This window comes from Procambarus clarkii, chromosome 69 (assembly GCF_040958095.1).
Source record: "Procambarus clarkii isolate CNS0578487 chromosome 69, FALCON_Pclarkii_2.0, whole genome shotgun sequence".
Classification (NCBI taxonomy): Eukaryota; Metazoa; Arthropoda; class Malacostraca; order Decapoda; family Cambaridae; genus Procambarus; species Procambarus clarkii.
Window position 1 is genome coordinate 26,279,972 of NC_091218.1, and position 22,865 is coordinate 26,302,836.

General features: G+C 44.4%; 1 protein-coding gene across 2 annotated transcripts in view; it reads left to right on the forward strand.

The window, feature by feature from the left end:
- Nucleotides 1-4,048: 4,048 nt before the first annotated feature.
- The window catches only part of LOC123772184 (CDK2-associated and cullin domain-containing protein 1), a 75,685-nt gene continuing 56,868 nt past the window's right edge, over nucleotides 4,049-22,865 (forward strand). Inside the window, exons 1-2 of one of the 2 annotated variants that reach the window (XM_045765245.2) lie at nucleotides 4,049-4,275; nucleotides 19,754-19,992. In XM_045765245.2, the coding sequence (XP_045621201.1) occupies nucleotides 4,221-4,275; nucleotides 19,754-19,992 (294 nt within the window). In that variant the 5' untranslated portion in view covers nucleotides 4,049-4,220. Of the gene's footprint in view, nucleotides 4,276-5,652; nucleotides 5,790-19,753; nucleotides 19,993-22,865 lie in introns of those variants that run through there. The other variant, XM_045765247.2, reaches the window with a different exon arrangement.

A 22,865-nucleotide genomic window follows, 5' to 3' on the forward strand; every position in this document is an offset into this window, starting at 1 on the left:
TAGATTAAGGACCTGCCCGAAACGCAGCGCGTACTAGTGGCTTTACAAGAATGTAATTACTGTACTATCCAATGTATTCTCACAAACCCAATGTACCTTCTTGTATATATATAAATAAATAAATAAATAAATGCGAACAAGCCTGAATGGTCCCCAGGACATATGCAACTGAAAACTCACACCCCAGAAGTGACTCGAACCCATACTCCCAGAAGCAACGCATCTGGTATGTACAAGACGCCTTAATCCACTTGACCATCACGACCGGACAAAATGAGGTGATAGCCGAGGCTATTTGAACCACCCCACCGCCGGCACTCGGATAGTTATCTTGGGCATAGCATTTTACCAAATCACCTCATTCTTTGGGGCAACATGTGAGGAACACAAATGCGAACAAGCCTGAATGGTCCCCAGGACATATGCAACTGAAAACTCACACCCCAGAAGTGACTCGAACCCATACTCCCAGAAGCAACGCATCTGGTATGTACAAGACGCCTTAATCCACTTGACCATCACGACCGGACAAAATGAGGTGATAGCCGAGGCTATTTGAACCACCCCACCGCCGGCACTCGGATAGTTATCTTGGGCATAGCATTTTACCAAATCACCTCATTCTTTGGGGCAACACGTGAGGAACACAAATGCGAACAAGCCTGAATGGTCCCCAGGACATATGCAACTGAAAACTCACACCCCAGAAGTGACTCGAACCCATACTCCCAGAAGCAACGCATCTGGTATGTACAAGACGCCTTAATCCACTTGACCATCACGACCGGACAAAATGAGGTGATAGCCGAGGCTATTTGAACCACCCCACCGCCGGCACTCGGATAGTTATCTTGGGCATAGCATTTTACCAAATCACCTCATTCTTTGGGGCAACACGTGAGGAACACAAATGCGAACAAGCCTGAATGGTCCCCAGGACATTCAGGCCTGAATGGTCCCCTCGGATAGTTATCTTGGGCATGCTATGCCCAAGATAACTATCCGAGTGCCGGCGGTGGGGTGGTTCAAATAGCCTCGGCTATCACCTCATTTTGTCCGGTCGTGATGGTCAAGTGGATTAAGGCGTCTTGTACATACCAGATGCGTTGCTTCTGGGAGTATGGGTTCGAGTCACTTCTGGGGTGTGAGTTTTCAGTTGCATATGTCCTGGGGACCATTCCGGCTTGTTCGCATTTGTGTTCCTCACGTGTTGCCCCAAAGAATGAGGTGATTTGGTAAAATGCTATGCCCAAGATAACTATCCGAGTGCCGGCGGTGGGGTGGTTCAAATAGCCTCGGCTATCACCTCATTTTGTCCGGTCGTGATGGTCAAGTGGATTAAGGCGTCTTGTACATACCAGATGCGTTGCTTCTGGGAGTATGGGTTCGAGTCACTTCTGGGGTGTGAGTTTTCAGTTGCATATGTCCTGGGGACCATTCAGGCTTGTTCGCATTTGTGTTCCTCACGTGTTGCCCCAAAGAATGAGGTGATTTGGTAAAATGCTATGCCCAAGATAACTATCCGAGTGCCGGCGGTGGGGTGGTTCAAATAGCCTCGGCTATCACCTCATTTTGTCCGGTCGTGATGGTCAAGTGGATTAAGGCGTCTTGTACATACCAGATGCGTTGCTTCTGGGAGTATGGGTTCGAGTCACTTCTGGGGTGTGAGTTTTCAGTTGCATATGTCCTGGGGACCATTCAGGCTTGTTCGCATTTGTGTTCCTCACGTGTTGCCCCAAAGAATGAGGTGATTTGGTAAAATGCTATGCCCAAGATAACTATCCGAGTGCCGGCGGTGGGGTGGTTCAAATAGCCTCGGCTATCACCTCATTTTGTCCGGTCGTGATGGTCAAGTGGATTAAGGCGTCTTGTACATACCAGATGCGTTGCTTCTGGGAGTATGGGTTCGAGTCACTTCTGGGGTGTGAGTTTTCAGTTAAATAAATAAATAAATAAATAAATAATGGCTTTAGGCATTGTATGTACTAGCTCTATCTATAATTCCATTAATATTTGTAAAATCTCTTGTATGTATGTACCTTACCTAAATAAACATTTATTTATTTAAATTTCTTTATCAGTTCCTCACTCCTAACTCGTCCAACAAGTATTAGTTGGTGTCGATTTCATTTTGCCTCAGATCTACAAGATTTTGTTCAAGTTCTTGGTGTACTATTGCTCTCAAATTGTTTATTGACAATCCAAACGTCTCCTTTAAAAGCAGACTCATTGGCTAGCTTATCAGCTCTATCATGCATTCGGTGGCATGAGGTAAAGGTAAAATCGACACCAGTAATTCCATCTATTATCATACTGTCATGCAAGAGGAGCCACACATTTATGGATCATCCAATAAAATCAGCAGACTTCTAGATGTTACTACTGCTCGGCTTAGACTCGGTTACAAGTATCTCTGGGAATTCTCATTATCTGCTGATATAGACCTGACCAAATGTAAACTGTCAACAAAATTATTCGCACACCCTCCGTCAACTATGTGATGGAGTGCGCATAATTTTGTTGACACAGTTTATATTTGGTCAGGTCTACATCAGCAGATAATGAGAATTCCTAGAGATACTTGTAGCCGAGTCTAAGCCGAGCAGTAGTATAACATCTGCCCGAAACCTGCCTGTTCCTGCCCGAAAGTAGTTCCTGCCCGAAACGCTTTGCGCAATAGTGGCTTTAGGCATTGTATGTACTAGCTCTATCTATAAATCCATCAACTTTTGTATCTCACCTTGTATGTATGCACTTTACCCGAATAAATATTTGTATTTTTTGTTTGTATCTAGAAGTCTGTTGATTTTATTGGATGAACCATAGATGTGTGGCTCCTCTTGCATGATAGTGTAGCGAGTAATCCTTATACTCGCTCCATTATCTCATTATCTTAATAGCATAACTAATTACAGAAGCTACAATCCTTTCCCCAATTACAGGTAATACTCTTCTCACCTTGTTGAAGGAAGCTGAGGTGTAATCACCATATAAGCAACGATTTGATGAATAGAAGACAGTTCAATTTCCACAGTCAAAGTTCTAATCGACCCAAGACGCTACAGCTTCGACACAGAGCAGACAGCAGACTATGACCACATCGAGCCGCCACGCTCTCGCTCCCCGAGTTCAGACACTCACAATTCTCAATCGAGCCGCCACGCTCTCCCACATAGAGCTCCGCGACTCCGGCCTCACTCAGCTCTCTGCTCTGCTCCAGGCTTCGTCTCAACGTCTACGACACTGCTGTATCCAGGACTACTAAATAAATATGAAACACACTAAACACTGTGTATCTAATCAACCCAACAACGTAACATAATCGTACGTTACAATAGTATGACGATAGTATCTATAAAGTTATCAATTTTTGTAAAAATCTCTTGTATGTATGTACCTTACCTGAATAAACATTTATTTATTTATTTATTTATTATTTATAGATGGAATTACTGGTGTCGATTTCACTTTGCCTCAGATCTACAAGATTTTGTTGAAGTTCTTGGTGTACTACTGCTCTCAGATTGTTCATTGACAATCCAAACGTCTCCTTTAAAGGCAGATTCATTGGCTAACTTATCAGCTCTATCATGCATTCGGAGGCCAATATGAGATGGAGACCTGTGAGGCTGGAACCCACTATGAACCTGAGCCCATTATGTGCTTCTGTAACCCTTTCCATTACCGCCCACAGGATGGGTATGGGGTGCATAATAAATGAACTAACCTAACTAACTAAACGCCGAAGACGTACATGCAAAAACTCTCCTGAGCTTTAAAATCCAGCTTGAAAAAATCACCATAACAAATAAGGGACTTTAGATAATCCCCGGTTTCCTAGTCGAGGTCATTAGTGCTAGTAGCCCCTCAGATATATTACCATATATGTATAGTATATACCATATATATTATACCATACATATATATACCAAATATAATGTTGTTTATTATATACATCATATATATTTACATATGGTATATATAAATATGGTAGGCGGTGTGAGGGTGTGGGTGAGGGAGACACAGCAGTACATAACTTGGGTGTTGCTGTGTACGACTCTACCATACTGCTCCCAGCTAGTGCAGCGGCTGGTAAAAACGGCTTATCCCCCCATTGTTGTTCTAATGAATTAGTATATTCCCTAGCTGGCCAGGATCTTTGCGGATTATTGTCAATTAGAAGAGTGTGTCAATAGTGTGATATTGTGGTTGAAGAAGCCATGTCGTCTAGGTATCCGGAGGAGGCCCCCGCCAGCGTGCCTCGCAGAGCCTTAGGTGACCTATCCTGCCCTCGTTACCAGGACCTGGCCTGCCCTTGCCACCTCGTTAATACTTTGCCTTCTTTGCCTTGTAGTTATATATTCGTAGCGAGTATTAGTTACGGGAGTTGTCAGAACATATGGTAGTGTGTGCTCTTCTTCAGGCCTCTTGACGCCTTCCATATCAGTAAATTTTATGTTGCTGTTATATGTATAACGAAAAGACATAGTATTTTTCTTCAGTGAGTCTTTATACTCATACTTAGTGCTATCTTGTGATTCATGACGTACTGTAGTATTTTTCTTCAGTGAGTCTTTATACTCATACTTAGTGCTATCTTGTGATTCATGACGTACTGTAGATAAGAAGTACTTTGCATGAATAAGTTTGTGATAGTGCATGGTTAACTAATAAACAAACTAACAAGGTACAATTACGATTGAACAGTTGATGCAGGGAATGTCATCTGAATAATGGTGGTTGAATATATGCTCACCAATTCCTGACAATCTAATTTCTGTTTAAATTCACTTCTGCACAGTTTGGGTACAGGCTCTGTCTTATTTAGGTACAGAGTAGCGTGACATTATATCATAATATAAGGGTCCCGGTAGTACTGTACTGTTGGGTTCGTTCTCAACTCGCAGTTAAGAATTCAGAATTTAAATCCTGGGTGGGACAAGTGGTGGGCACATTTCGTATAACCTAATGACCCAGTTCACTTAGCAGTTCGTAGGTAACCAGGATTAGTTAGCTTGTTGTTTGGTTCATCCTGTGTTGTGGGGGTGGGGGCTGTCAGTAATTCGTGCTTCGAGCAGAACCTCGATGTAAGTCAAACATGTATATATACTCTGGCTGCCTGTCCCCTGACACATTGAACTATTTTTAATTATAACCTGTGCATGATAATAATGTAAGATTATAATCTGTGCATTTTTGATAGGGGTAAAAATCTGACCATTGCTATGGAGAGTTTATGTAGAAAAGTGGCGATTGCAGTAATGAATTTATTATATATAGCATCGGAAAGCAAAATAAAATTGGCACTTTTGAAACTTAATTATGAAAATCGATGAAGAGGAAGGGATGACTTGTCTTATGATCAGAATCTAAATAAGGCAGCTTGCCGTTGGCATGTATGCATATGGGGCAGTTCCTTATGAGCTTCTTTTCAAGTTTACATTTCATTAAATTCAAGGTCACATTCACAGCTAGTGAATGAGACTAGATTTTAGAAAATGTTACTGGTTTTATGTACCGCGTAAAACAAAGTACCTTACTGCATTTATTACAAACTGTGCATAGTATAGTCTTAATCACTAGCTACATTTTTTGCAAGTGTAATAAACCTTTTTACATATTTCTAAAAAACCTATGGTATGAATGGAAAGAGAATTATTATAAAATGTTGCCACAATGCAGTTTGTAGATTCAAAATTAAAGCTACAATGTCAACATTCAATGTATTTTGGTTACTGATGTTTTGGCCCAGTCCAAGAACTTGGCCACTGGTGTTGGTGGTTGATCAGGTGGGTATCTCTCATTTTTCTAGATTTCCTAGTATGAACATGTATAGTATATTTATATTATAAACCTATTCACCATATTTGTAATGTATTTATAACTTAAATACGATTACAATATTCATCTGAATTTATATTCCAGTGTTGGGGTGACCCTCTGACATGGGATTACTGTAGATGATTCCAGTTCCTTGTACATGTATCTTTCTTAGCCTGAAGTTCAGCATCATAATATTACGTTACTAAAGTCATAGGTTTGATTCTCAAGCAGAATGGAGACTAGGCAAGATAGCTTATATTTGACGTCTTTGCTCGCGTAGTAGTACTGTACTGTAATTACCTAAGTGTACCATAATTACAGGATGAGCTATGCTTGTGGTGCCATGCCTTTCCAGCACTGCCATACAACGCTTTCAAACCTTTTTTTTTTTTTTGTTTTTTTTTTTTGCATTTTTTCAGTAGAAATGAGGTGAAGTGCCACACAGGAATAACTTTGTCTAATTATTTTAATTGTTTCTTACTTTTTTATATACTGTAGTTTTTGTTCAAATAAGTAGTACAGATGTGTCAAAGATGGGGTTCATTAGGTATAACTTTTAAAATGCCATATAGGTATGTACATACTGAATGTGTATAAATATTCACATGCCATGTATTTATTCATACTAAATTATAACATATATATTATATAATATAAAATATATACATATATAATAGTGGAACCTCTATTAACGAGTTTAATCCGTTCTGGCACCGAGCTCGTTATCTGGAAAACTCTTCTCGAGAAACAAATTTCCCCATTTAAAATAAAGGAAATAAATTTAATCTGTTCACTCCCAAAAACATCCATACTTGTATGACTTTTTTATGTAAACATAATACTGCACATGTAATTATGAATGTTTTGTTGTACTGTTTTAACGTTGTCTTAGTCTGTTGTACTGTTTTAATGTCTTAGTTGTGTTAGTTTAGGTTAGGTTAGGCTAGGTTAGGCAAGGTTGGTTAGGTTCAGTCATATACTGTCATCCGGACTATATGGGAAGTACCCCTAGCCGGATTATCACATTTTTCGGATAATGGTACTTTTTCACCTACGAGTCCAAAACTAACCATTTCCAACTATTTTTATACTACAAACAACATAATTTGTTTGTAGTATATATGTAGCCACATATAATTATTAAATATTCGACTAGAAACCTCAACTTTGTTGTTGTTCGTCTTCTTGATTGATGCCACACATCTTGAAGTTAAAAATTCTTGACAATTTACGTAACTTATACTAACACAACACTAAAATTAACACTTATAATTACTGTACAGTTCATTAGGCAAAGTTAGTTTTCACTGTCAGCTGCGGAAGCCTCACTTGTTGAAGGCACTTGGGTTGCGTGTGGCGCCTCACTTGTTGAAGGCACTTGGGCTGCGTGTGGCGCCTCACTTGTTGAAGGCACTTGGGCTGCGTGTGGCGCCTCACTTGTTGAAGGCACTTGGGTTGCGTGTGGCGCCTCGCTTGTTGAAGGCACTTAGTTTGATTTTCGTACAATATAAGAATCAAGTGTTGCTTGCCTTCTGTGTTCACAGGCCAGTTGAATGATCAGCTCTTTTGTTTGCCTCAGGTATTGATACATGGTTTCCATCTTCTGGATGAGCACAATTTGATGAAAAATTAATTAACAAGTCAACAGACATGAGTTCACTGTATTTGTGGTCATTGGTGTTGGTTCTTCACGTCCTTTTTCATCCTCTTCGTCGATCTCACCAGTAATAGACTGGAGAATCTCGTCTTCACTCATCACACCATATCCTGGGTCATTGGCATCTTTTTCAAGCCAATCGACCACATCCTGTCTTTCTAAGTTTTCGCCAGCATTTCTAAACATTCCATGGATTTCATCTGTAAATCCTTCAAAATCCATTTCCGAATCCTCCTCATTCCTGACGTGAGGAATTTTTTCCAGGAATTTTTCAAAGTCGATTCCTTTAATTCACTCCACACCTTGGCCCAGTTATAAATTCTGAAGTTTTTTTTTTTTTTAGCCCTGTTATCCACACAGAGTTCAATATCTTCCGGAAGAGGCAAAACCACCAAAACTTCGTTTAGCATCTTTTTGGTGTACAGCCTCTTCGTAACACAGATAACTCCCTGATCCATAGGCTGAATGAGAGAGGTTGTGTTAGGAGGAAGTGCCATACACGTTATCTTGCCATCTTGTGAGGTTAACGTGTCAATTTTGGGGTGGGCAGGCGCATTATCAAGCAGCAGCAAAGTCCGAACTTTGCTTGACCTTACTTTGAGTTTAACTTGATAGGCACAAACTTCCCTGCAGAACACGTCATGAAACCAGGAAAGAAAGATCTCTTGTGTAAACCATGCATTTTGTGACCTATAATATTTGACTGGCAGTCTGTCCATGCAATGTTGCAAGGCTCTTGGTTTCTTAGATTTGCCAACAATTGCACACATGATTCTGTCTGTGCCGTCGGCATTCGTACACATCATGGCAGAGAGCCTGTCCTTGCAAACCTTACGTCCTGGCACATAACCCTCACTCCTCATTGCTAGAGTTTTTTCTGGTGAACTCCTCCAATACAACCCAGTTTCATCTGCATTATAAATTTGATAAGAATATAAATTATTTGCCACAATGTATGATCTTAATTTCTGTTTAAATGGTTCTACACTGCTTTCATCTGCGCTCAATTTTTCACCGACAATTTTCCTCTTCACAATATTGTGCCTACCCTTGAACCTTGCAACCCACCCTTCACTCATTTCAAAATCCTTTATTCTAAGGCTTGCAGCAAACCTGCTTGCAGCATTTTGCATTTCTGGGCCGGGAATTGTCACGCCAGCTGTGTGGTGCTGAACAAACCACTTGTACACGGCCTCATCCAACTGTACATGCGTCGAAGTTTTCATAGTCTTTCTACCACACCCTCTGCTAGTGCTTGCACCTTCACTTTCACAGGTTGAAATGAATTTCATAAGTTTCTCTTTTTGTTTCCTTATATCAGACACAGTACTAGTGCCTATATTAAATTCCTTGACAACACTTGAGGTCGACCGGCCATTTTCACAAAGTTGTATAACACGTAGCTTGTCCTTAATTGTTAGGACAACTTTCTTCCTCTTAACACCTCCAGTACGATTCATGCTGCTACCGGACATAGTCTTGGCCAAAAATGTTCAAAGTTACTATGAAAATAACAATTATTTAAAAAAATCTTTCACTAATGGCGCAGCACTGTGGTGTAACATGAGGGTAGAGAGCACATGGTTTGATCAGGCCTGGACAGTTCCAGTCGGGGCAGGGAGGAGGCACGTTACGTAGGCCGCCAGCAGGAAAAAAACAAACTATTTTTGAAGGAAACTTCAGCCTTTGCAAATTGTTATTAGGAAACTTGTATGGTATTTATTACATAATTACTAGTATTTCTTTTGATTTTGGCTATGATGAATTGTTCTAAAATTGATGGTAATTCCTGTACTGTACTGTATAGGCTGCTCCCCATCCTCCTTATCCCCCTAGGTGGGTCCCTCCCAACGCTCCCCTTTCTCCCGTCGCTCCCCTCTCTCGAGGGGAGAGAATTAATTAAAAAATTATGCAAAAATTATGCAAAAATATTTGCATAATTTTTGGGAGGAACTTTGACTATTTGTATTAGGAAAACTAATGTTTTGGAAAATCCCCGGCATCAGATCCTTTATTATATGCTAATGTGTCAGAAAAGTGTCATAGAAATTATTTCATTTTAAACTTGTGGTTGTTATACGGATTTGAAAATGTGTAAAATTCGTTGAAAACAAAAAAAATCTCCCTTTCTATTTAGGCTGCAGTACTGAAACTTGGAACAATTGCAGCCCCTTTTCATATACAACTAGTCAAAAAATATTGGTTGACATTGAACAACTTTTAAAAAAAACATTGGCCCCCTTAGGGATTTGTGCCTAGTCAATCCTCCCTGGCCAGGATACAAACCCAGGCCAAGTCGCTCACAAAGCGCAGCAACCTACAACCTACAAAACTATGTTCAAGTTATTACTTACCCTTGTTGTTGAATGCTGTAGGCGTATGGAAGATGGTGAGGAGGGGGGGAAAGAGGAGAGGTGTTACCGTTTGGGAGTCCCCTTCCATTATAACATCAGGCAGTGAGGACCTTTCCGGTGTGCACTCCCTGGCACATTTTGCCTGAGTACCCCCCCTCCCCGCTCAGCTCGTTGTCGCCGTCTGGGGGCTTAGTGGGCGGCTGCCGGAGTGTGATGCTCCTTGGGACAGTCCTCTGTCCTTTTCTAGCCTTGTGCTCCTGCTGCCGTCCTCTCCAATTCTGCTGGGCATCTTTTCCTTTTCCTTCTGTTTCGTTTTTCTCCCCCCTCTTCTCCTATCTGCTTGCCGTTTCCTGCCGACCTTTTGCTCGTTCTGGTTCTTCCCTTGGACTTCTTCTACTTTGACGCCCGGGTGCTTGAGGAGGCATACTCTTGCACCCGTAGAACTGCAGTACCCGACGTCGAGAGCGAGGGGAACCTTTTATTGTCAATCCCCACTTCGTCACTGAACCCGATCTCGACGGACTGTCGGTTTCTTAAGGTGGCGTTTGTGGGGCGTATACTCACGACGCACCCCTAGGAGGCCCCGACAAGATCGGCGATAGCTTCTTGTTGGGTGTCCTGCCTCTAATTGTGGCTCCATGGTGGGTGTGGGGGCACATTCGTGAGTGAATTCGTAATTTCGTCAAGATGATAACCCCTGTTTCGGCTGCTTCTGGCTTACCTTTTCAGGCTCGTGGGGTGGGCGACCAAGCCCCCGAGTCGGTCCGTATTGGAAGACCGGGCTCTGTAGCCTCCGCTGCATTGGGCCCCGACCTTGCTCCTCCTTTGGCCTCTCTGACTCCTTCCCCTGGCTCCCCTCCCTCCTCTGTGGTTGGGTCGAGCCCCAAGCCCCCAGTGGTGACTACCTCGTCCCCTGGCGCGGCTCCTTCTCTAGTTGTTACTACTGCGCCTTTTAACCCCTCTCTCTCTGGGGGTTCTCACCGCCGTTCTCGTCACGGCCGCCCTCGCTCGATTCCTTCCAGTTCTGCTACCTATCAAGCCTTGTTTGGTCCCGCTTCGTGGGCCAAATATTTTGATCTCCTCCCTCTTGATTCTGCGCCTCCTGACGATTTCTCCCTTCATCGACATCTCATTGATTCCGTGGATGCCTCCATTACTTTTAACCCCACTCGTCTCGGTACGCGTGTCGTTGCTGCTCCTTCTCAGGATGCTGCTTCCCGCTTGGCTGCCTTATCCTGCCTTGGCGAGACCCCCGTTCGGGTCTCGAAGAACGTCCAGTTGAATGCCAGTGTTGGCACTATTTTGCTCCCGCCCCATGTTGCGACCGGTGTTCGGGACCTACGCGACTGCCACGACGATATTCGACATATCCTCGCTGCCCAGGGCCATTCTATTCTCCAGGTGGACACGTTTACTCGTCCCCCTCGTGGTAGTCGCCGTCAACCCCTCCGGGTTGTGAAGATTACCTTTGATGGTAGGACCCTTCCACCCTCTGTCATTCTTGCTGGTGCCAGGTGCTCTGTCCAGGAGTACATTCCTTCTCCTCGGCTCTGCAACAAGTGCTGGAGGTTTGGGCATGGTGCCCTCCGCTGCTCCGGGACTGTCTCTCTCTGTCCTTTGTGTGGTGGCGAAGGTCACTCTAAGTCGGAGTGCGCTTCTCCCCAGGCTCGTTGCCTCAACTGCGGTGAGGCCCATCCTACCTTCTCCCGTGCGTGTGTCCATTACAAGCTTGAGGCAGCCGTCCTCAACTTGAAGCACCGGGAGCGTTTATCTTTTCCTGAGGCGAGGCGCCAGGTTCGCCGGCTCCCGCCTTATGCTAATATCTCTTATGCTCGCGTGTTGCGCTCTTCCTCTCCTCGTCCTTCCCGCCTTCCTCAGACTCACAACCGTTTCCAGGCCTTGGACCCTGATGCGCCCGCTGCCCCCTCCTCTGTCCCTTTGGGTTCTCTCCCGAAGGATCCTCCTCCTGGTCCTCTGTCTGGGGTTCCCCTTCCTTCTACCCGGTCTGTCGTGTCTTCTGTGTCTCCTTCCTCGTCCCCCTCCGATCCTCCTTCCCATCCTCTTCCTCCATCTATCGGCTCTCCCCGCCGCCTGTCGGTGCGGGCGGATGTCCATCGCTCTCCTAACGGCCGTCGTGTGTGCTCTCGTTCGGCTTCTCCTGTTGAGACACTGGAATCCGTTGCCCGGTACGTAGTTGCTGGGACACCGGTCTCTTTAAGTCAGAAGCGTAAGCCTGGCTCCTCTCCTTCCTCTTCCCCGGCGGGTAAGAAGGCTTCGCTTTCTTCCTCAGCTCCTCCTTCTGGCTCTGTTGCTCCTTCCACTCCCGTTTCAGTGCTTGCGCCCCCTGTTCCTGCTATGGAGGTTTCTTTGGCCCCTGCTTCCCTTTCGGTTGCTGCTCTTGCTGGGGTGCGCTCCTCTCTTTCTACTCCCCCTCTTCCTGCTGCTGTCCTTGACTGCTCCTCTCCGTTGCCTCCTCCTCCTCCTCCTCCTCCTCCTCCTCCTCCGGACCCTGCCCGTCCACCTCTGATCTGTTCTCCCGTTTCCTTCCCTCCGTCTTTGCTCAGTTTACCCATGCCCCCTAACCCTGACTTTGCTGACCCTGATCCCGACCCTGATATTCTTTAACGTGCTCTGTTGGTCTTTCGCCTTTGTTTCTTCCTTGTTCTCTGTTTTTGTCCTTTCTCTTCTCGTCGTTGTCCATTCTTCAATGGAACGTTCGAGGTTATTACGCCAATTTCCTCGAACTCCAACTTCTGGTTTCGCGGTTTTCGCCCCTTTGTGTCTGTCTCCAGGAGCCGATGCTTGGTGCTCGTCCTGGTCGTTTTCGTGGCTATTCCTTTCTCTCCCCCCCCCCCCCAGCCATTGCTGGGGCTTCTAATTCTTCTGCTCTCTTGATTCGGGCTGATGTTCCCTTTGTTCCTTTACTTTTTCCTTCGCCTCTCCATTGTTCTGCTGCTCGTATCTTTGTGGGGAAATGGTACACAGTTTGTTCCATTTATCTCCCCCCGAGTGTCCCGCTCTCTCTTCCTGATTTGAAACACCTCCTAGACTCCTTGCCGGAGCCTGTGCTCCTGCTGGGTGACTTCAATTGTCGTCATTCTCTTTGGGGTGACGTTCTGACGAATACCCGGGGTCGCCTCCTTGAGCCGTTTCTCCTCTCTTCTTCCCTGTCTCTTCTGAATTCTGGTGAGCCCACTCATTTGGACTCTCGAACTCGCACCCTTTCTTGTCTTGATCTTTCTCTCTGCTCTTCTTCTCTTTACTTAGATTTCACATGGCAGGTTCTTGATGACCTCCATGGAAGTGATCATTTCCCCATCCTTGTTTCCTTTTTCTCTTTTCGCCCTTCCCTCTCTTTCCCTAGGTGGCAGTTTGCTAAGGCGGACTGGACCCTGTTTTCCCTCAGTGCTACTCTCTCTGACCTCTCCCTTCTGCCCCTCTCTCGCGCTCTCCTCCTTTTTCATGACACTGTCTTCGACGCTGCCCTCCGCTCTATTCCTCGCTCTTCCTCTCGGGGTCCACGGAAGTGCGTTCCCTGGTGGAATGCGGACTGTGCTCGGGCTGTCCGCTGTAAGCGTGCAGCCTGGAAGAAGCACCGCCGTAGGCAGACGACCGATTCTTTTCTTTTCTTTCGGAAAGCGAGTGCGGTGGCCCGTAGGGCCATCCGTACGGCTAAACGTGAATGTTGGGCATCTTATGTCTCGACAATTACGTCCGAAACCCCTCTGGCCCAGATCTGGAAGCGTATCCGGAAGATAGCGGGTAAGTTCGTTCCCGATGTTTCACCGGTCCTTCACCTCCATGATACTCTTGTGGCGGACCCGTTGCAGGTCGCTTCCGAACTGGGTTCCCACTTTTCTTCTGTTAGCTCTGGTCTTCATCTTCCCCAATCTTTCCTTCTTCGTAAACCTGTCCTTGAGTCTCGTCCTTTAGATTTCTGCACTCATCTTCAGCTTCCCTATAATGATCCCTTCTCTCTCTCTGAACTTCGTTCTGCCCTGGCCCTCTGCGGTTCTACGGCGGCGGGCTCCGATGGTATTCATTATGAGATGCTTCGCCATCTCCCTCCGAGCACGTCTCAGTATTTACTGAGTCTGTATAATCGGATCTGAGAGTCGTCGTCAGTCCCTGAGGACTGGCTCGATGCCGTTGTCCTCCCTGTTCGCAAACCAGGGTCTCTGGGTACTTCCCCTAAGGACTTTCGCCCTATTGCTCTCACAAGTTGTGTCTGCAAACTCTTTGAACGTATGGTTAACGTTCGTCTGATGTGGTTCCTGGAACACCATCACCTCCTCTCCCCTTCTCAATTTGGTTTCCGCAAGTGCCGCAGCACGACAGATGTCCTGGTGAACTTGGAGGTCTATATACGTACTGCTTTTGCTGCGAAGACCTCCGTTGTTGCCGTCCTTTTTGACCTAGAAAAGGCTTACGACACCACTTGGCGTTATCATATCCTATCTCAACTTCATTCTTTTGGCCTTCGTGGTCATCTCCCTCTCTTTCTCCGCAGCTTCCTCTCTCGTCGTTCCTTTCGGGTGCGCCTTGGTACCGCTCTCTCTCCCCCTTTTCAGCAATACGAAGGTGTGCCCCAGGGTAGTGTTCTGAGCACTACTCTTTTTCTGGTTGCCCTCAATGGTCTTCTTTCCTCTCTTCCTTCTGGTGTCTTCTCCGCTCTCTATGTCGATGATCTTACCCTTTGTTGTCAGGGTGATGATTCGCCTCTCCTTCAACGCCGGCTTCAACTTGCGATTGATGCCGTGTCGTCTTGGGCCACAGGTCATGGCTTCAAGTTCTCTACTTCTAAGACTTGTGCCATGACTTTTACGCGGAAACGGGTTGTTCTTCGTCCCTCTTTGTCACTTTATGGTCATCCCCTTGAATACAAAGATTCCACGAAGCTTTTGGGGTTATTCCTTGACACTCGTTTGTCTTGGTCTCCCCATATCTCTTACCTCCGTGTTGAGTGCTCTAAGTCCCTTACCCTCCTTCGGGTCTTGTCCCATACTTCTTGGGGGGCAGATAGGCGCACTCTCCTTGCTTTACATTCCTCTCTCGTCCTGTCTAAGCTCGATTATGGTTGCCCTGCTTACTCGTCTGCTTCTCCTTCTACTCTTCGCCGTCTTGATGCTTTGCACCATACTGGGTTGCGCCTCAGTTCTGGTGCCTTTTGTTCGACTCCCGTCCTTAGCTTGTATGTTGACACTGGCTTCCTGTCTCTCCAGGACCGCCGTGATCGCTACTGTCTTCGCTATCTTGCGCGGTCCTTGCAACATCCTTCCTCTCGTCTCTGTCGTGCTTTAACTTTTACCCCTCCTGCGGTTCCTGTTCCTCTTCACCACCTCCCTCTTTCTGTCCGGTTATCTCGCCTGCAGGATTCTCTCTCCGTTCGTATTTCTGATGTTTCTCCTCGTGTTGTTCCTTCTTTGCCCCCGTGGAGGGTCCCTCTTCCGCGGTTTTGTACATCCTTGACTCGTATCACTAAAGCTTTTACCCCTCCTACAGTTCTAAAATGCCTTTTCCTCGAGCACTTTTCTTCTCACTCCCACTCCGTTTCTGTCTTCACCGATGGGTCTAAGTCAGCGGACGGTGTTGGCTACTCTGTTGTTTTTCCTGATCGCACTTATATGTGTCGCTTGCCTCCGGAGACTAGCATCTTTACAGCGGAACTTTATGCTATTCTCTATGCTCTTCGTCTCCTGCTTTCTCGTTGTCAGTCTTCCTTTGTGGTTGTTGTTGACTCTCGTAGTGCCCTGAAGGCTCTCGGGTGCTTTAATCCAGTTCATCCGGTAGTTGTCGAGATCCAGCATTGGCTGTTTCTCGTTCACAGTAAATTTAAGTCGGTTGAGTTTTGTTGGGTTCCCAGCCATATTGGCGTGTCTTTAAATGAGCGTGCGGATGCTGCCGCTAAGGAAGCTGTCCGCTCTTGTCCCATCTCTCGTAAAGGCATTCCGTATTCCGACTTTTACCCGGTTATCCATTCCTCAGTCCTTACCCGTTGGCAGGCTTCTTGGTTGTCTGTTACTGGTAACAAGCTACGTACTCTTAAATGTTGTGTTTCCTCGTGGCCGTCCTCCTTCCACCGTAACCGGCGGTGGGAAACAGCTCTAGCGAGGTTGCGTATTGGCCATACTCGCTTAACCCATGGTCACTTGATGGAGCGCCGCCCTGCTCCTTATTGTCCTAGTTGCATTGTCCCTCTTACGGTCGTGCATGTCCTTCTTGAATGTCCTGACTTCCAGGACGAGCGTGTGTCTTGCTTTCCGACCGCCCCTCGCGGTCACCTGTCCCTCGATAGAATTCTTGGTGACTCGGATACTTTTGATATCGTTCGCCTTATGCGTTTTTGTTCTCGTATTGGCATCCTTGGTGATATTTAGCGCCCTCTGATTATTTTGCGTATTTGATGGTGCTACATAGCCTTCCCGGTTTGGTGCCTTCTTTTGATAATTACTTACTTACTTGCCTGAGTACCACTAGGTCCTGGTTGTGGCTCACTGCTCGATTTTCTCAACAAATCTGTTCATGGAAGCTTGTTTTTCCCTTCTCTGCAAGCTCTCTCTGTAGTAAGGCATCACATTGTCATTGAAGAGATTAACCCTTAACATGCTAGGGGTATAATATCCTTTCTTCCCCACAGGCGCATGTAATTTTGAAAAAAAAAAAAAAAATTATTTTTTCTTCCTAACCTGTTAATTTGTGTTCACTGATCACGGGAAAAATAATAAAAAAATCGTAAGTGGCATATATTGCCCGCTATAGGGCGGGGAAGTCTGGCAAAAAATAGGCGCTGACTCAGCGTGCGTCCCAGGCGGTCTGTTGCTCGCCAGCTGTCAGGCCGGAGTTGCCACAAAGATAATTGCTTAATTATTTCAATGTCTCTGATTGATTTTTCATAGTTTTTTTGCTGTAATATTTTTCAATAGTGTGTAGTGTGATATATTTATATACAATAAAATGAGTGAATCATTGCTGTACTCAAAAATATGGTGTGCATATTGTTGATTCAATTATGTTCATCAATCGGTGAACAAATACTTTGTTGGTTATTACACTATAAGCACAGGTTATATATAAATATCTGCATGTTTTGTTCACTATAACAAACCACTAAGTAGCTATTATGAGTCAAAAAGTAACGAGGAGTGACCGCCGTGTACCAGCCAGCCACTCACGCCCTCCCTCAAGTCATCTGACTCGCCCACATTCTCCTCCCACAATACTGTTTTTGCTATAATTCACTATATACAGACGTTATATATAAGTATCTACATTTGTGTTCACCATAGCGAACCACTAAGTTGGTATGGTGAGTGCAGTCAATAAAAGGTGGCCACACACAGTCAGAAGACATCGCCACCACCCTCCATCCCACAGCATTACTCCTACCTCCATGGCGCACAGCGCTAAATATCACCACAATCCTGCTATTATCAAAACCCTGGTCAGTTTTATCAGTCAGGGGTCTTCTGTAATAATATCATCGCTACATAATAGCATGAACAAGTATATTTTGGCATTTTTAGGCGATGCTGTGGTCACAAGTTGAACAGCAGTGCTGTTAGCTCATGCTGTGTGCGTCAGGCTTGGTTGCTCACTCAATACTGAGGCCAATAACACCCGGGAGTTTGGCCCACGATTTTTTTTAAAAATGGCGTCTGTTTACAAGAGCCCTGATGAAGGTGTGGTGAACCCCGTGTATCCGCGGGCCGTTTAAATCTTGCGTAGTACTCCAACACGTCATATGACGTGATGCGCAGTTGACTGGAACAACTTCCAACACGTCATATGACGTGATGCGCACTTTAAGGGTTAAGGCAACGGCCTACTACAGCCTTCTCTGGGCGAGTCTTTTCGATAAAAGTTTGCATCTCTTTCCACATCTGACACACCTTAATTTCTGCAGAAGGGACATTCGCTACTGCCTCATCCTCCTCCACTGGAGAAACATCATCAGCTGGGTCGTCTTGCTGTTCCTTTTAAAGAGCTTGGCGTTCTTCGGTGGTCAGTTCTTCGTTGTGTTCTTCCACCAACTCCTCCACATCATCACCATCCAATTTCAAGCCCATTTGCCGGCCCAGAGTAACAATTTTCTCAACAATAGGCACATCATTTACAGGCTCAAACCCCTCAAAGTCTAGTTCTGTCACACATTCAGGCCACAATTTTCTCCAGCCAGAGATCAGGGTTCTTTGAGTCACTTCTTGCCAGGCTTTGTCAATGAGTTTTAAAGAACTACAAATGTTAAAATAGTCTTTCCAGAACTCTTTGAGGTTTGTGGCTTCAGTCACTTCTAAACATTTCCGGAAAAGTGCCCTTTCTTACAGTTTCTTAAAATTCGCTATGATTTTCTGGTTCATAGGCTGAATTAGAGGAGTGGTGTTAGGAGGAAGGAACTTTATTGTGAGAAATTTACTGTATCTGTGCATCAATTCATCTTCCAATCCTGGAGGATGAGCAGGAGCATTGTCGAGGAGAAGCAGGGCCTTGAGTGGCAAATGTTTCTCCTGCAGATATTTTTCTATGGCAGGGCACACCACTTCATTCACCCACTCCGAAAAGAAAATCCTAGTCGCCCATGCCTTTTTATTAGCCTTCCACATTACACACATTTGGGTTTTCTGCACTTTATACTGTTTGAAAACCCTTGGATTTTCAGAATGATACATTAGCAAGGGTTTAATTTTCAAATCGCCACTCTCATTTGAACACAGCACAAGCGTAAACCTATCTTTCATAGGCTTGTGTCCGGGCAAGGATTTTTCCTCCTTGGTAATGTAGTCCTCTTAGGCAATCTTTTCCAGAACAGTCCTGTTTCATCACAATTAAACACTTGTTTCGGTAGGTATTCCTCGGCCTCTGCAAACTCTTTAAATTCTTCAATAAATCGTTCAACGGCTGGTTTGTCTGAGCTGGCTGCCTCCCCATGCCTGGCAACACTATGGATACCACTTCTTTTTCTAAATTTTTCAAACCAGCCCCTGCTTGCCTTAAACTCTTTCGTATCTGCATCACTCGTTGCAGGTTTTCTTTACAAGGTCTTCGTGCAATACCCTGGCTTTCTCACAAATGATGGCCTCCGAAACACTATCACCCCTTAACTCCTTGTCGTGTATCCAAATTAATAACAACTTTTCCACTTCAAGTATTTGTGGTCTTTGTTTCTTCATTGTTCTTAAGCCTTTTGCCACTTTAGCTCTCATAATGTCCTTTTTCTTAAGTATAGTGCATATTGTTGACGTGGCTTTGTTGTACTGCCTACAAAGTTCAGTAACACATGTACCATTTTCATGCTTCTGAATGATCTCTTGTTTCTCCTCTATTGTCATCCTCACCTCATTCTCCTCTATTGTCACCCCTGGCTTTCTTGGGACCCATGGTGAAATATATAATAACAACTTTTATGGTCAAATGACCAAAAATCCTACAAAACGCTGAAAATCCGGGTGAAGAATTGACGTGGAATAGCCACTGGGTGCGAGGCACTGGTAAACTGAGGGACGGAGGGGCGACGATCGCCGTACCACCACGCGCTAGGTCGGCCTGTACGCGTATCAACGAACTCTTGTTCCGAGGTAACCCTCGCCTTGTCACATTTTCCTAGCAAATCCTGCTCGTATTCCGAAAAACTCGTATTCAGGGACACTCGTATTCCGAGGTACCACTATATACATATATTATTTTATATTATAATCAATTGTTAAATTTTTATTTTTGTAATTATAATTATTTTTATTACTGTACAGTATTTGTATTTATATATTATTATTACAGTATTAATGCAGTATTGTTGTATAAAAAAGATGTCACCAATTACCAAAATTTATATTAGTGTAATTTTGATTATTATACACTTGATTGTTTCACAGCTATTCAGTGGCATATATTATATTCTAATCCATGATGTTTTCTGTTCACATAGCAATGACATGCATGACAATTGAAGACTACAGAAACACCTACTGGCCGCAGTTACAAGCGGCGGTTGACCGACTATTACAAGGACCTCCGCCTCCATACCACACTGGGCAGGTTATTGAATTTGAGCCCATGTATTCTGCAGCATACAAGTGTGTGTGTCAACAACATTCTGAAGCACTCTATAATGACCTAATGTCGCATGTTAACAAGCATTTTATCAAGGTTGCAATGGAGATGCAGGTAAAATATTTATATTTTCAGTATTATGCTGGAGGATAAATTATATTTAGTAGGCCAGTTAAATAACACAGTTACACTTGCTAGTACTGACTCGTGCACTCAGACTCTGCACTACACTATACTTACACCATACAGCATAACACAGTACTGCACCATATAACTCGAGAGCCCAGGTACAGTACACACACCAAATATAAGGAAGATGTGTCAAAATTTTGTATTTGAATCTTATTTCTTGGATATATCTGAAAATAAGTGTCGAGAGCAAGATTATTTTAATGTCAAATTATATGAATGGCTATTTTATTTTGGTTTATTTGACATTTAAATCCAATTGTTGTTCATTGTCAAGAGCCAATGAGTTTTCTACACAAAGATACATAAAAAGTGTTGAATATTATAACCCACCTCTTCTTTAGGTCTTCCCCTCAGTGGCTTCTTTACCTTACTCTCTTGGATATAAATTGTCATCCACACTCCCGTGGAAGTAAACATTCCATTTACCTGGGCTGTAGAAGCCTCGAACTGTGGACCCCACACGTGTGAGGCCGAAGCTCTATCGACTGAGCCATGAAGTCTTAATAAGGAAAGTTTATTAGTTCCTACAGCCAAGGTGAATGGAATTACTCTGGCTTTTAGGGCAGGGGAAGTTGATTCAATTCGGTGATCAAAGGATTTGGTAAGAAAAGGAGGGAGAGGAATGAGTACTAGAAATCATGAAATAGGATGAGGATGAAGTATGAGTGGGATGAAAAGTGCAGTGGCCTGTCTACTTTGGTTTGGTAGATGTTGTTGCTGTGTTGTAAATGTGTGGTGCAGATTTGTTAGTATTTTAGCTGGTCTGGCTGATGAAGACCATTGGTGTTGGCCAGCTGTAGCTGTTCTGGTTTTTGGATGTTGAAATTAGCTTCACCAAGGTGGAGCTAATCACCCTCAACCATCAGGCTTTCTACACAGCTTGATATAAAGATGTTTTTGTAGTGCATTATTATTTGTGTTTTTTGCATGAAGTGGAGATTGGGTCAGGGGAGGACCCATTTTTCTGGGTCTATTGGGAGGTTGTCAAGGATGTGGGCTCTCTGGAATGGATGTCTTGTTACTTTTTGCCAAAGGGTGATTATTCGTGTTCTTATGAAGGCAGGCAATTAAACATCAAGTATTTGACAGACTTGATTCAGCGGACCCAATTTGGTAACCCACCCCCTCTCTCTCTCTCGCCCCAGTGCAACTGGTTGTCCCGTGGAAAATAGACAGAAATGAATGGGATGTGGAAGCCACTGTGGCTAATGTCCAGAAAAAATGCTTTTCATTATATATAACACACTATTCCTGGCCCTCCTCTTAATGGCTACCCTAGCTTGCTCAAAAAGGTGGTTCAATAGATGAACTGCTTAACCCAAAACAACACAAAACTGTACAAAACAAACTGTAAAGAAAGAATTACTATGGGCGACAAAAATCAATACCTAGGATCCATAATGCATATAAAAACTGATATGGGTAAAAGGACCTAGTACCACTCACACCTATACCAAGGACTTGGAAGGGACAAAATGCTACCTCGGTGGTCTAATGCCCCTTCACAAAAAAATGGGAATGTCACGCTAAACATGAAACTTGACCAACAAGAATATTACAATTAATTTTGAGCTTGTGTAAACAAAAAGCAGCTGTGCCAGTTTATCCCTTCAACTGCGCATATCAACCAGGGTTGTTTCATTGGTGATGAACACATCAATCGGGGGTAATTTCAGGTGTAGCATAAGATTTAAAGCTACCATGGGTATATGAGGCTCGAATCCACTTCCTGAGGCCTCCAGTAAATAGATGCCATATCAAAAATTGTGGGTACCCCTTCTGGGTGAGAGGGCTCAGTACTGAGATAAGAGACCATGTATAGCACATGAAGCAGCTCGCAGTATTGCCATGTAGCACATGCTCACATCATTATTGAATAATGATGAAGCCATAATTACTGTAACAGTAATTATTTAGCAATGATAGTGTCATAGATGATCCTGACTGCTACTAAGACTTTGTACAAGGTTCAGATATCTGTGAATCCAATGCTGGTTATGATCGCAAATTGTGGCATGCAGTAACAGTACACAACCGTGGTTTGGCACTCGACTAGTTGTACCCACCTAGTTGTGCTTGCAGGGGATTGAGCTTCTGTTCTTTTGACCCACCTCTCAACCATTAATCAGCTGGGGTACAGGTTCCTGAGCCTATTGGGCTCTATCATATCTATATTTGAAACTGTGAATGGAGTCTGCCTCCACCACATAACCTTCTTGTGCATTCCATTTATCTACTATAACACTGAAAAAATTATTTTATGAGGCTCTGTGGCTCATTTGAGTACAAAGTTTCCACCCTGTGTCCCCTTCCACCCATGCTAAATAGTTGGTCTTTATCCAACCCCCTGTCAATTCCTTTTTGAGAATTTTGTAGGTGGCGATTCTCTCTCGTAACTGGTGTCTTCCTTGAAAATTCTAGAATGTACTGGAAATCCAGTCTTATATCGGAACTGAAAACTGGCGAGAAACCCGCTTGAGAAACACGGTCCGTCGACCACGTCCAAATGAACCCACTCCGAGATGACCTGACATGGATGGGGAAGAGGCCTGCCCCACCAGACCTGACCCCCCCCCCCCCGGTCGAAGAAACGACCTGAAAAAGCCGACTAAGTATGGGATGAGGTGTGGGCAAAAAGAGCCAGGCCCCCCCCCCTTCCCCCCAATTGCCCTCCATGCAGAGCAAACACAGTGCTGACCAGATGAAGTTCTGGTCAGGGACGCTACCGACAAAGAAACTGGCACCACAGTCCTACCACACTTTATTATATGAATATACGTGCGAGACGCATTTCA